The 13885-nt window shown below is 51.5% G+C and overlaps 1 protein-coding gene across 1 annotated transcript in view; it reads right to left on the bottom strand.

Moving 5' to 3' along the window:
* Positions 1 to 343: 343 nt before the first annotated feature.
* Positions 344 to 13885, bottom strand: part of LOC119955916 (transcription cofactor vestigial-like protein 4) — a 20934-nt gene continuing 7392 nt past the window's right edge. The window contains exons 3-4 of the mRNA XM_038782574.1: positions 10926 to 11046; positions 344 to 1417 (exon numbers count right to left, since the gene is read on the bottom strand). Of these exons, the coding sequence (XP_038638502.1) occupies positions 1161 to 1417; positions 10926 to 11046 (378 nt within the window). The 3' untranslated portion in view covers positions 344 to 1160. The remainder of the gene's footprint in view (positions 1418 to 10925; positions 11047 to 13885) is intronic.

The raw sequence follows: 13885 nt of genomic DNA, 5'->3' as shown, positions 1-13885 counted from the left end.
TCCCCTTGACATTCAATGGCGTTACCATCGCTGAATCCTCCACAGTCAACATCCTGGGGGTTACCATCGATCAGAAACTGAACTGGACCCAGCCGTATAAATACTGTGGCTACCAGGGCAGGTCAGAGGCTGGGAATCCTGCGGAGAGTAACTCACCTCCTGACCCCCGCCCCCCCCCCAAAGCCTGTCCACCATCTACAAGGCACAAGTCAGGAGTGTGATGGACTCTCCCACTCACCTGGGTGAGCGCGGCTCCGACAACACTCGAAGCTCAACACCATCCAGGACAAAGCAGCCCCCCCCCCCCCCCCCCCCCCCCCCCCAACTCAATCGACACGCATCCAACCCAATCCTGCCGAAGGTGAACAGAAGGATTTGCTTTGACGGGGGAATGACGATGAGATCCGACATTTTAAAAAACACGTTGTCCTGGGAATCGGCCCTCCCAGCCGTACCTGGCCAGGGCTCCATCCTAGAACTCTGTGCGTGGCAGGGTACACCAGGGAAACGCTCGGTGGGGGAGTGAAGCGCTTCACAGAGTCGCTGGAGGATCGTACGCCTGCCGAGTGACTGGCATGGGCGACGTCGGAGGAGGCATGGGCACCTCCAAACGAGCCCACCTTACCCAAGGTGGGCGGAGGGGCTTGGAGGACGGGGACGTACAGGCGGTAGGGTGTTCCCCGTGGCGTCTGCTGCCCTCGTCCTTCTAGGGGGTGGAGGTGGTGGGTTTGGGCGGCGCTGTCGAAGGAGCCTTCGCGAGTGGCTGCAGTGCATCTTGTAGACGGTACACACGGCTGCCGCTGTACAGCGATGGGCAAAGGGAGAGGAAATGGAGAGTGTGGTTGGTGTGACACCTTTTGTTCTCAAAGAAACGAATATTCAGTTAATGATTTGGCTATTAATGTGTGGAAACACAAGGGGCAGTGTTGGCGCAGCGTAGGGCAGCGTCAGATGGCTGTGACATTAGCTACACTGCTCACTATCAATATAGCACGTTTCAAGGGAGCGGTACCTTCCGCAAAGACCCGGCTATCGAAATATCTTTGCCCCCTTCACGTGCAGCGTTTGCCCGGCTGTCAGTTCTCAATCAGGGGAGGCTGGTGGGCTCTGCGCCGAGGAGGGAGGAGGAGGAAAGTCCTGTGGCCCGCGGAGCCTGCGGCCTAGGAAACGACGTTGAGTCCCAGCTCGGCGGAAAGTGTCTCGCCGCCGCCGGGCAACGAGGAGGCTACAGGGCTGGAGTCTCCGGTCCCTTTGATCTCCAGCCACTTCTCGCCCAGGGCCTTGGCGAAATGGTCGTCCACGGAGCCCGAGATGGACACGGAGTTGGCGGCGCCAACAGGCAGATGGTAATCCCGGCCGAGGCTCCTCCGGAAGTGCTCGTCCACCACAGACTCGCAGGTAACAGTCCTGTCAGCACCTGGCCAGCAGAGAGAGAGAGCGAGGCATGAAGGGGAGTCAAGAGAAATGTTTTTGCAACAGTGCAGAGGGGGCTTTACTCTGTATCTAACCCCGTGCTGTACCTGTCCTGGGAGTGTTTGATGGGGACAGTGTAGAGGGAGCTTTACTCTGTATCTAACCCCATGCTGTACCTGTCCTGGGAGTGTTTGATGGGGACAGTGTAGAGGGAGCTTTACTCTGTATCTAACCCCGTGCTGTACCTGTCCTGGGAGTGTTTGATGGGGACAGTGTAGAGGGAGCTTTACTCTGTATCTAACCCCGTGCTGTACCTGTCCTGGGAGTGTTTGATGGGGACAGTGGCGAGGGAACACTCCACACCCCTCACTGTAACACTCTGATAAACCCCACACCCCTCACTGTAACACTGATATACCCCACACCCCTCACTGTAACACTGATATACCCCACACCCCTCACTGTAACACTGATATACCCCACACCCCTCACTGTAACACTGATATACCCCACACCTCTCACTGTAACACTCTGATATTCCCCACACCCCTCACTGTAACACTCTGATATACCCCACATACCTCACTGTAACACTCTGATATACCCCACACCCCTCACTGTAACACTGATATACCCCACACCCCTCACTGTAACACACTGATATACCCCACCCCCTCACTGTAACACTCTGGTATATTCCACACCCCTCACTGTAACACTGATATATCCCACACCGCTCACTGTAACACTCTGATATTCCCCACACCCCTCACTGTAACACTCTGATATACCCCACATACCTCACTGTAACACTCTGATATACCCCACACCCCTCACTGTAACACTGATATACCCCACACCCCTCACTGTAACACACTGATATACCCCACCCCCTCACTGTAACACTCTGGTATATTCCACACCCCTCACTGTGACACTGATATATCCCACAACCCTCACTGTAACACTCTGATATATCCCACACCCCTCGCTGTCTCACTCTGATATACCCCACACCCCTCACTGTAACACTGATATATCCCACACCCCTCACTGTAACACTTTGATATACCCCATACCCCTCACTGTAAGACTCTGATATACCCCACACCCCTCACTGTAACACTGATATATCCCACACCCCTCACTGTAACTCTTTTTTTTTTTAATTTTTTTTTAAATTTTTTTTTTTATTGGAATTTTTTGCAGAAAATATAACAAAAAGTATAGCAAAAAGCAGTAATATGCAACTAACAGCCCCATAACACCCACAATCCCCCCCATACCGTAACATCACATGTATCACATTCCCCCACCCCCCCCCAAACAAGAGAACTTAACCATAAATTAAAATTAGATAAATCAAATTTAAATAAAATAAGCTAACATAATGAACGCCCCCCCCCTCCCCCCCACCCCCCCAACCCCCCCAAGCCCCCCAACCCCCCCCCCCGGGTTGCTGCTGCTACTGTCCCAGTACCCTATCGTTGAGCCAGAAAGTCGAGGAAAGGTTGCCACCGTTTAAAGAACCCTTGTACCGACCCCCTCAGGGCGAATTTAACCTTCTCAAGCTTAATAAAGCCCGCCATGTCATTGATCCAGGTCTCCACGCTTGGGGGCCTCGCGTCCTTCCACTGTAGCAAAATCCTTCGCCGGGCTACTAGGGACGCAAAGGCCAGCACACCGGCCTCTTTCGCCTCCTGCACTCCCGGCTCTACCCCAACCCCAAAGATCGCGAGTCCCCATCCTGGCTTGACCCTGGATCCCACCACCCTTGACACCGTCCTCGCCACCCCCTTCCAGAACTCCTCCAGTGTCGGACATACCCAGAACATATGGGCATGGTTCGCTGGACTCCCCGAGCACCTGACACACCTGTCTTCACCCCCAAAGAACCTACTCATCCTCGTCCCAGTCATGTGGGCCCTATGCAGCACCTTGAATTGGATGAGGCTAAGCCGCGCACACGAGGAGGAAGAATTTACCCTCTCCAGGGCATCAGCCCATGTCCCGTCTTCGATCTGTTCCCCCAGTTCCCCCTCCCACTTCGTTTTCAGCTCCTCTACTGACGCCTCTTCCTTCTCCTGCATAAGCTTGTAGATATCGGATATCTTCCCCTCCCCGACCCAGACCCCCGAGAGCACCCTGTCACTCACCCCCTTCGCGGGGAGCGCAGGGAATCCCTCCACCTGCCGTCTAGCAAATGCCTTTACCTGCAGATATCTAAACATGTTTCCCGGCGGGAGCCCAAATTTCTCTTCCAACTCCCCCAGGCTCGCAAACCTTCCGTCGATAAACAGGTCCCTCAGCTGTCTAATGCCCGCTCTATACCATCCCCGAAATCCCCCATCCATGTTCCCCGGGACGAACCTATGGTTCCCCCTTAACGGTGCCTCCATCGAGCCCCCCACTTCTCCCCTATGTCGCCTCCACTGCCCCCAAATCTTGAGGGTAGCCGCCACCACCGGACTCGTGGTATACCTCGTGGGAGGGAGCGGCCACGGCGCCGTTACCAGGGCCCCCAGGCTTGTATCCCCACAGGACGCTCTCTCCATCCGTTTCCATGCTGCCCCCTCCCCCTCCATCACCCACTTACGCACCATCGACACGTTGGCCGCCCAGTAATACCCCGAGAGGTTGGGCAACGCCAGCCCCCCCCCATCCCTACTCCGCTCCAAGAAGACCCTCTTCACCCTCGGGGTGCCATGCGCCCAAACAAATCCCATGATGCTGCTGGTCACCCTTTTAAAAAAGGCCCTAGGGATAAAGATGGGCAAGCACTGGAAGAGGAACAAGAACCTCGGGAGAACCGTCATTTTGACGGATTGCACTCTGCCCGCCAGCGATAGCGGCACCATGTCCCACCTTTTAAATTCCTCCTCCATCTGTTCCACTAGTCTGGTGAAGTTAAGCTTATGAAGAGCCCCCCAACTCCTGGCCACCTGCACCCCCAGGTACCTGAAACTCTTCACTGCCCTCCTGAAGGGGAGCCTCCCAATTCCCTCCTCCTGACCTCCCGGGTGCACTACAAATACCTCGCTCTTTCCTAAGTTCAGCTTATAGCCCGAGAAGCCCCCAAATTCCGCTAACAGTTCCATCACCCCCGGCATTCCCCCCTCTGGGTCCGCCACATATAACAGCAGGTCGTCTGCATACAGCGATACCCGGTGCTCCTCCCCCCCCCGCACCAGACCCCTCCACCTCCCTGACTCCCTCAACGCCATGGCCAGCGGTTCAATCGCCAGTGCAAAGAGCAGGGGGGACAGGGGACACCCCTGCCTGGTCCCACGATAAAGCCTAAAATACTCCGATCTCCTTCCATTTGTGACTACACTCGCCATCGGCGCCGCGTAAAGCAGCCTCACCCATTTGATGAATCCCCCTCACTGTAACTCTGATATACCCACACCCCTCACTGTAACACTCTGATATATCCCACACACCTCACTGTAACTCTGATATACCCACACCCCTCACTGTAACACTCTGATATATCCCACACACCTCACTGTAACTCTGATATACCCCATACCCCTCACTGTAACACTGATATACCCCACACCCCTCACTGTAACAGTCTGATATACCCCACACCCCTTACCGTAACACTGATATACCCCACACCCCTCACTGTGACACTGATATACCCCACACCCCTCACTGTAACACTCTGATATATCCCACACACCTCACTGTAACTCTGATATACCCACACCCCTCACTGTAACACTGATATACCCCACACCCCTCACTGTAACACTCTGATATACCCCACACCCCTCTGTAACACTCTGATATACCCCACACCCCTCACTGTAACACTGATATATCCCACACCCCTCACTGTAACACTCTGATATATCCCACACCCCTCACTGTAACACTCTGATATATCCCACACCCCTCACTGTAACACTGATATATCCCTCACCTCTCACTGTAACACTCTGATATATCCCACACTCCTCACTGTCTCACTCTGATATACCCCACACCCCTCACTGTAACACTCTGATATACCCCACACCCCTCACTGTAACACTGATATACCCCACACCCCTCACTGTAACACTCTGATATTCACCACACCCCTCACTGAAACACTCTGATATACACCACACCCCTCGCTGATACACTCTGATATACCCCACACCCCTCACTGTAACACTGATATATCCCACACCCCTCACTGCAACACTCTGATATACCCCACACCCCTCACTGTAACACTGATATACCCCACACCCCTCACTGTAACACTGATATATCCCACACCCCTCACTGTAACACACTGATATGCCCCACACCCCTCACTGTAACACTCTGATATACACCACACCCCTCGCTGATACACTCTGATATACCCCACACCCCTCACTGTAACACTGATATATCCCACACCCCTCACTGTAACACTCTGATATATCCCACACCCCTCACTGTAACACTGATATATCCCACACCCCTCACTGCAACACTCTGATATACCCCACACCCCTCACTGTAACACTGATATACCCCACACCCCTCACTGTAACACTGATATATCCCACACCCCTCACTGTAACACACTGATATGCCCCACACCCCTCACTGATACACTCTGATATACCCCACACCCCTCACTGTAACACTCTGATATATCCCACACCCCTCACTGTAACACTGATATATCCCACACCCCTCACTGTAACACTCTGATATACCCCACACCCCTCACTGTAACACTGCTTATGGAAACACAGATTATGGAAAGATGTTGGAGCAACAGGGTGGTGATGATAGGAGATTTTAATTTTCCCAACATTGACTGGGATACACTTTGTGTCAGAGGTCTAGATGGAGCAGAATTTGTAAGGAGCATGAAGGAGGGTTTTCCAGAGCAGTATGTAAACAGTCCAACTCGGGAAGGGGGCCATACTGGACCTGGTGTTAGGGGAATGAGCCCGGCCAGGTGGTTGAAGTTTCAGTCGGGGATTACTTTGAGAATAGTGATCACAATTCCGTACATTTTAGAATACTCATGGACAAAGACGAGAATGGTCCTAAAGGAAGAGTGCTGAATTGGGGAAAGGCCAACTGTACCAACATTCGGCAGGAGCTAGGGGAATGTGGATTGGGAGCAGCTGTTTGAAGGTAAATCCACATTTGATATGTAGGAGGATTTTAGAGGTTGATTGGAGTGCAGGACAGACATGTCCCTGTGAAAATGAGGGATAGAAATGGCAAGATTAGGGAACCATGGATGACAGGTGGAATTGTGAGACTAGCTAAGAGGAGAAAGGAAGCATACATAAGGTCTAGGCGACTGAAGACAGTCGAAGGTTTGGAAGAATATCGGGAATGTAGGACCAATCTGAAACGAGGAATCAAGAGGGCTAAAAGGGGTCATGAAATATCTTTAGCAAACAGGGTTAAGGGAAATCCCAACGCCTTTTATTCATATATAAGGAACAAGAGTGTAACTACAGTAAGGGTTATCATAGAATTTACAGTGCAGAAGGAGGCCATTCAGCCCATCGAGTCTGCACCGGCTCTTGGAAAGAGCACCCTACCCAAGGTCAACACCTCCACCCTATCCCCATAACCCAGTAACCCCACCCAACACTAAGGGCAATTTTGGACACTAAGGGCAATTTATCACGGCCAATCCACCTAACCTGCACATCTTTGGACTGTGAGAGGAAACCGGAGCACCCGGAGGAAACCCACGCACACACGGGAAGGATGTGCAGACTCCACACAGACAGTGACCCAAGCCGGAATCGAACCTGGGACCCTGGAGCATGAAGCAATTGTGCTATCCACAATGCTACCGTGCTGCCCTCAAGGACAAAGGAGGAAAGTTATGCGTGGGGTCAGGGAAAATGGGTGAGATTCGTAACAAGGACTTTGCATCGGTATTCACTGAGGAGGGGGACATGACGGATGTTGAGGTTAGGGATAGATGTTTGATTACTCGAGGTCAAGTCGGCATAAGGAGGGAGGATGTGTTGGGTATTCATTAAGGTGGACAAGTCCCCAGGACCGGATGGGATCTATCCCAGGTTACTGAGGGAAGTGAGAGAGGAAATAGCTGGGGCCTTAACGGATATCGTTGCAGCATCCTTATCACGGGTGAGGTACCGGAGGACTGGATAATTGCTAATGTTGTCCCTTTGTTTAAGAAGGGTAGCAGGGATAATCCAGGGAATTATAGACCGGTGAGCCTGACATCAGCAGTAGGGAAGCTGCTGGAGAAGATACTGAGGGATAAGATCTATTCCCATTTGGAAGAAAATGGGCTTATCAGTGATAGGCAGCATGGTTTTGTGCAGGGAAGGTCATATCTTACCAACTTAATAGAATTCTTTGAGGAAGTGACAAAGTTAATTGATGAGGGAAGGGCTGTAGATGTCATATACATGGACTTCAGTAAGGCATTTGATAAGGTTCCCCATGGTAGGCTGATGGAGAAAGTGAAGTCTCATGGGGTCCAGGGTGTACTCGCTAGATGGATAAAGAACTGGCTGGGCAACAGGAGACAGAGTGTAGTAGTGGAAGGGAGTTTCTCAAAATGGAGAACTGTGACCAGCGGTGTTCCACAGGGATCCGTGCTCAGACCACTGTTGTTTGTGATCTACATAAATGACCTGGAGGAAGGTATAGGTGGTCTGGTTAGCAAGGTTGCAGATGACACTAAGATTGGTGGAGTTGCAGATAGCGAGGAGGACTGTCAGAGAATACAGCAGAATATAGATAGATTGGAGAGTTGGGCAGAGAAATGGCAGATGGAGTTCAATCCAGGCAAATCTGAGGTGATGCATTTTGGAAGATCCAATTAAAGAGCGAACTATACGGTCAATGGAAAAGCCCTGGGGAAAATTGATGTACAGAGAGATCTGGGAGTTCAGGTCCATTGTACCTGAAGGTGGCAACGCAGGTCGATAGAGTGGTCAAGAAGGCATACAGCATGCTTGCCTTCATCGGTTGGGCTATGGAGTACAAGAGTCGGCAGATCATGTTACAGTTGTATCGGACTTTGGTTAGGCCACATTTGGAATACTGCGTGTAGTTCTGGTCACCACATTACCAGAAGGATGTGGATGCTTTGGAGAAGGTGCAGAGGAGGTTCACCAGGATGCTGCCTGGTATGGAGGGCACTAGCTATGAAGAGAGGTTGAGTAAATTAGGATTATTTTCATGAGGAAGACGGAGGTTGAGGGGGGACCTCATTGAGGTCTACAAAATCATGGAAGGTATAGACAGGGTGGATAGCAAGAAGCTTTTTCCCACAGTGGGAGACTCAATTACTAGGGGTCATGAGTTCAAGGTGAGAGGGGAAAGGTTTAAGGGAGATATGCGTGGAAAGTTCTTTACGCAGAGGGTGGTGGGCGCCTGTAACGCATTGCCGGCGGAGGTGGGAGAGGCGGGCACGATAGCGTCATTTAAGATGTATCTAGACAGATACATGAATGGGCAGGGAGCAGAGGGATACAGATCCTTAGAAAATAGGCAACAGTTTTAGATAGAGGATCTGGATCAGCGCAGGCTTGGAGGGCCGAAGGGCCTGTTCCTCTGCTGTAATTTTTCTTTGTTCTTTATTCTTTTATATACCCCACACCCTTCACTGTAACACTGATATACCCTACACCCCTCACTGTAACACTGATATATCCCACACCCCTCACTGTAACACTGATATACCCCACACCCCTCACTGTAACACTGATATATCCCACACCCCTCACTGTAACACTGATATACCCCACACCCCTCACTGTAACACTCTGATATACTCCACACCCCTCACTGTGACACTGATATACCCCACACCCCTCACTGTAACACTGATATATCTCACACCCCTCACTGTAACACAGATATATGCCACACCCCTCACTGTAACACTCTGATATATCCCACACCTCTCTGTAACACTCTGATATACCCCACACCGTCACTGTAACATTCTGATATATCCCACACCTCTCTGTAACACTCTGATATACCCCACACCCCTCACTGTAACATTCTGATATATCCCACACCTTTCTGTAACACTCTGATATACCCCACACCCCTCACTGTAACATTCTGATATACCCCACACCCCTCACTGTAACATTCTGATATACCCCACACCCCTCACTGTAACACTGATATATCCCACACCCCTCATTGTAACACAGATATATGCCACACCCCTCACTGTAACACAGATATATGCCACACCCCTCACTGTAACACTCTGATATATCCCACACCTCTCTAACACTCTGATATACCCCATACCCCTCACTGTAACACTCTGAAATACTCCACACCCCTCACTGTAACATTCTGATATATCCCACACCCCTCACTGTAACAAAGACATACCCCACACCCCTCACTGTAACACTGATATATCCCACACCCCTCACTGTCACTGATATATCCCACACCCCTCACTGTTACACTGATATACCCCACACCCCTCACTGTAACACTCTGATATACCCCACACCTCTCACTGTAACACTGATATATCCCACACCCCTCACTGTAACACTGATATACCCCACACCCGTCACTGTAACACAGATATATCCCACACCCCTCACTGTAACACTCTGATATATCCCACACCCCTCACTGTTACACTGATATACCCCACACCCCTCACTGTAACACTCTGATATACCCCACACCTCTCACTGTAACACTGATATATCCCACACCCCTCACTGTAACACTGATATACCCCACACCCCTCACTGTAACACTGATATACCCCACACCCCTCACTGTAACACTCTGATATAGCCCAAACCCCTCACTGTAACACTGATACACCCCACACCCCTTACTGTAACACTCTGATACACCCCACACCCCTCACTGTGACACTGATATACCCCACACCCCTCACTGTAACACTCTGATATACCCCACACCCCTCACTGTAACACTCTGATAGACCCCACACCCCTCACTGCAACACTGATATACCCCACACCCCTCACTGTAACACTCTGATATATCCCACACCCCTCACTCTAACACTGATATATCCCACACCCTCACTGCAACAATCTGATATACCCCACACCCCTCACTGTAACGCTCTGATATACCCCACACCACTGTAACACAGATATACCCCACACCCCTCATTGTAACACTCTGATATATCCCACACCCCTCACTCTAACACTGATATATCCCACACCCCTCACTGCAACAATCTGATATACCCCACACCCCTCACTGTAACGCTCTGATATACCCCACACCACTGTAACACAGATATACCCCACACCCCTCACTGTAACACTGATATATCCCACACCCCTCACTGCAACACTCTGATATACCCCACACCCCTCACTGTAACACTGATATACCCCACACCCCTCACTGTAACACTGATATATCCCTCACCCCTCACTGTAACACTCTGATATACCCCACACCCCTCACTGTAACACTCTGATATACCCCACACCCCTCACTGTAACACTGTGATATACAGTAAACTGTGGTCTTACCCTCTGTTTCCGCACTGTAACTGACCGATACGTCTCTCTTGTGCCCGCTCAGTACCAATGTCCGGTCGTGCCCACACTCCCGGTAACTGGATGAAGCGCAGGTAATGACGGAGGGCCGCATCTGCGGAGGGGCAAGAGACAAGGTGATGTCACTGCTCAGTTGTACGTATCCCGGATTCCCAGGCTGCCTTGGGGCTGATAGGTCACCCTTTGACCCCTGAACCCGTGAACTAAATCCCATGGCATCTGAGGCGCCAGCACGCCAGTCCCACTTTGGTCAGTAGCCTTGAATGTTGAAGATCAGCCATGATGGGTTAACAGGCTAGAGGAGCTGAATGGCCTCCTCCCGCCCCTTTTCCTGAACTTGCAGCAGCCTAGAATGCTGGGCTCGATGTGGAGCGAGTTCCGGCTCTCTGGGAATTCTCATAGAAGACCTGTCATTGGCTGAAAAGCTCTGCTTGGATTGGAGATGGGGATGAAGGTGAGCTTTAGGAGATTGCTGAACGAATACTTCAGATCTGTCTTCACCCAAGAGAACGAGGATGTAGGTGAGGATCTCGGGGAGAGAGACTGTGAGGTTCTTGAGCAAGTTGTTATGGGGAGTGACAAGGTATTGGAGGTGTTGATCGGCTTAGAAGTGGACAAATGTCCAGGTCCAGATGAATTGTGTCCCAGGGTGCTGTGAGAGGCGACGGAGGAGATCGCAGGGGCTCTGATCCAAATTTTTAATTCCTCTCTGGCCATGGGGGAGGTGCCAGAGGCCTGGAGAACAGCTAATGTTGTAAGGCGGCACGGTAGCACAGTGGTTAGCACTGTTGCTTCACAGTGCCAAGGTCCTGGGTTCGATTCCTGGCTTGGGTCACTGTCTGTGCGGAGTTCTCCCCGTGTCTGCGTGGGTTTCCTCCGGGTGCTCCGGTTTCCCCCTACAAGTCCCGAAAGACGTGCTTGTTAGGTGAATTGGACATTCTGAATTCTCCCTCCGTGTACCTGAACAGGCGCCGGAATGTGGCTACTAGGGGCCTTTCACAGTAGCGTCATTGCAGTGTTAATGTCAGCCTACTTGTGACACTAATAAAGATTATTATTATTAACGTGGTCCCACTATTTAACGAAGGTTACAGAGAAAAGCCAGGGAACTACAGACCAGCGAGTCTCACGTCAGTGGGAGGGAAGGTACTGGAGAAGATTCTGAGTGAGAGAATCTATCTCCATTTGGAGAGGCAAGGTTTGATCAGGATAGTCAGCGTGGGCTTTGTTAGAGGGAGGTCAGGCCAAACTAATTTGATGGAATTGTTTGAGCATGTGACCAGGTGTGTAGATGAGGGTGGTGCAGTTGATGTAGTTTACGTGGATTCCAGCAAAGCCTTTGACAAGGTTCCACATGGGAGGCTTATAAAGAAGGCAAATGCATCATGGGATACAGGCGAACTTGATAAGGTGGATTCATAATTGGTTTCGCTGTCGGAGACAGAGGGTGATGACAGACGGCTTTAGTGACTGGAAGCCAGTGTCCAGTGGTGTACCACAGGGATCTGTGCTGGATCGTTTGTCAATTATATAAATGACACAGATGACTATGTGGGGGATAGCGTCAGTAAGCTTGCAGGTGACACAAAGATTGGGCAGGTTCACAATGAGGTTGAGTGCCTTGGGTCACAGAAAGTTGGCAGATGGAATTTGACCTTCAAAAGTGTGAGGTGATACACTTTGGAAGGAGAAATTTGACAAGGAAGTGTTCAATGAATGACCTGACCCTGGGAAGTACCGAGGAACAAAGGGACCGTGGCGTGTTTGTCCGTAGATCTCTGAAGGCAGAAGGGCAGGTTAAGATGGAGGTGAAAGAAGCATTTGGGACACTGGCCTTGTTCAGTCAAGTAAGAAGTCTTACAACACCAGGTTAAAGTCCAACAGGTTTGTTTCAAACACGAGCTTTCGGAGCTGTGCTCCGAAAGCTCGTGTTTGAAACAAACCTGTTGGACTTTAACCTGGTGTTGTAAGATTTCTCACTGTGTTCACCCCAGTCCAACGCCGGCATCTCCACATCATGACTTGTTCAGTCGAGGTATAGATTCCAAAAGCAGGCAGGTCATGTTGGAGTTGTATAGAACGTTGGTGAGGCCACAGCTGGAGAGCCGTGTGTAATTCTGGTCGCCACATTATAGGAAGGAAGTGATTGGACTGGAGGGGGGGGTGCAGAGGAGATTCACCAGGATGTTGCCTGGGATGGAACATTGAGGTTATGGGGAGAGGTTGGATAACCTTGGGTTGTTTTCGCTGGAGCGGAGAAGACTGAGGGGGGCGACCTGATCGAGGTGGACAGGATTACGAGGGGCGTGGACAGGGTGGATAGGGAGCAGCTGTTCCCCCTTAGTTGACGGTTCAGGTACGAGGGGGGACACAAATTCAAGGTGAGGGGCGGGAGGCTTCGGGGGGATTTGAGGGAAAATGTCTTTACCCAGAGGGTGGTGAGGGTCCGGAACGCACTGCCTGGTGGGGGGGGGGGGGGGGGGGGGGGGGGGGGGGTGCAGGTAGGGCCGGGTTGCCTCACCTCCTTTAGAAAGTACCAGGATGGGCACTTGGCACGTCATCACATTCGAGGCCCTGTGCCAAGTGCTGGCCAACAGGATTAGGCGGGCAGGTCAGGTGTCTTTCACACCGATAGGTCGAGGGCCTCCTTCATGCTGTAGTTTCTGCGACGAGTTGCCATGGCAACGGGAAGAAGCAGTTCTTCTCCAATCCTCCAGGGAGGAGGATTTTGAGATAATTGAAGCAGGAGGTCACACTCCGACTGGTGCGGCGGCTCAGGCAGCACCTGTGTTTCGGTTCACTTGTGTTTTATTTCGGCAGGGCGGCGCAGTGGTTAGCACTGCTGCCTACAGCGCCGAGGACCCGGCTTCGCTCCCGGCCCCGGGTCACTGTCGCGTGGAGCGAACATTCTGTGGGGGTGAGACCCGCGTGCC

Source organism: Scyliorhinus canicula, chromosome 21 (assembly GCF_902713615.1).
Source record: "Scyliorhinus canicula chromosome 21, sScyCan1.1, whole genome shotgun sequence".
In the NCBI taxonomy this organism is placed as follows: domain Eukaryota; kingdom Metazoa; phylum Chordata; class Chondrichthyes; order Carcharhiniformes; family Scyliorhinidae; genus Scyliorhinus; species Scyliorhinus canicula.
This window is presented reverse-complemented; position numbering and strand designations above follow the sequence as displayed.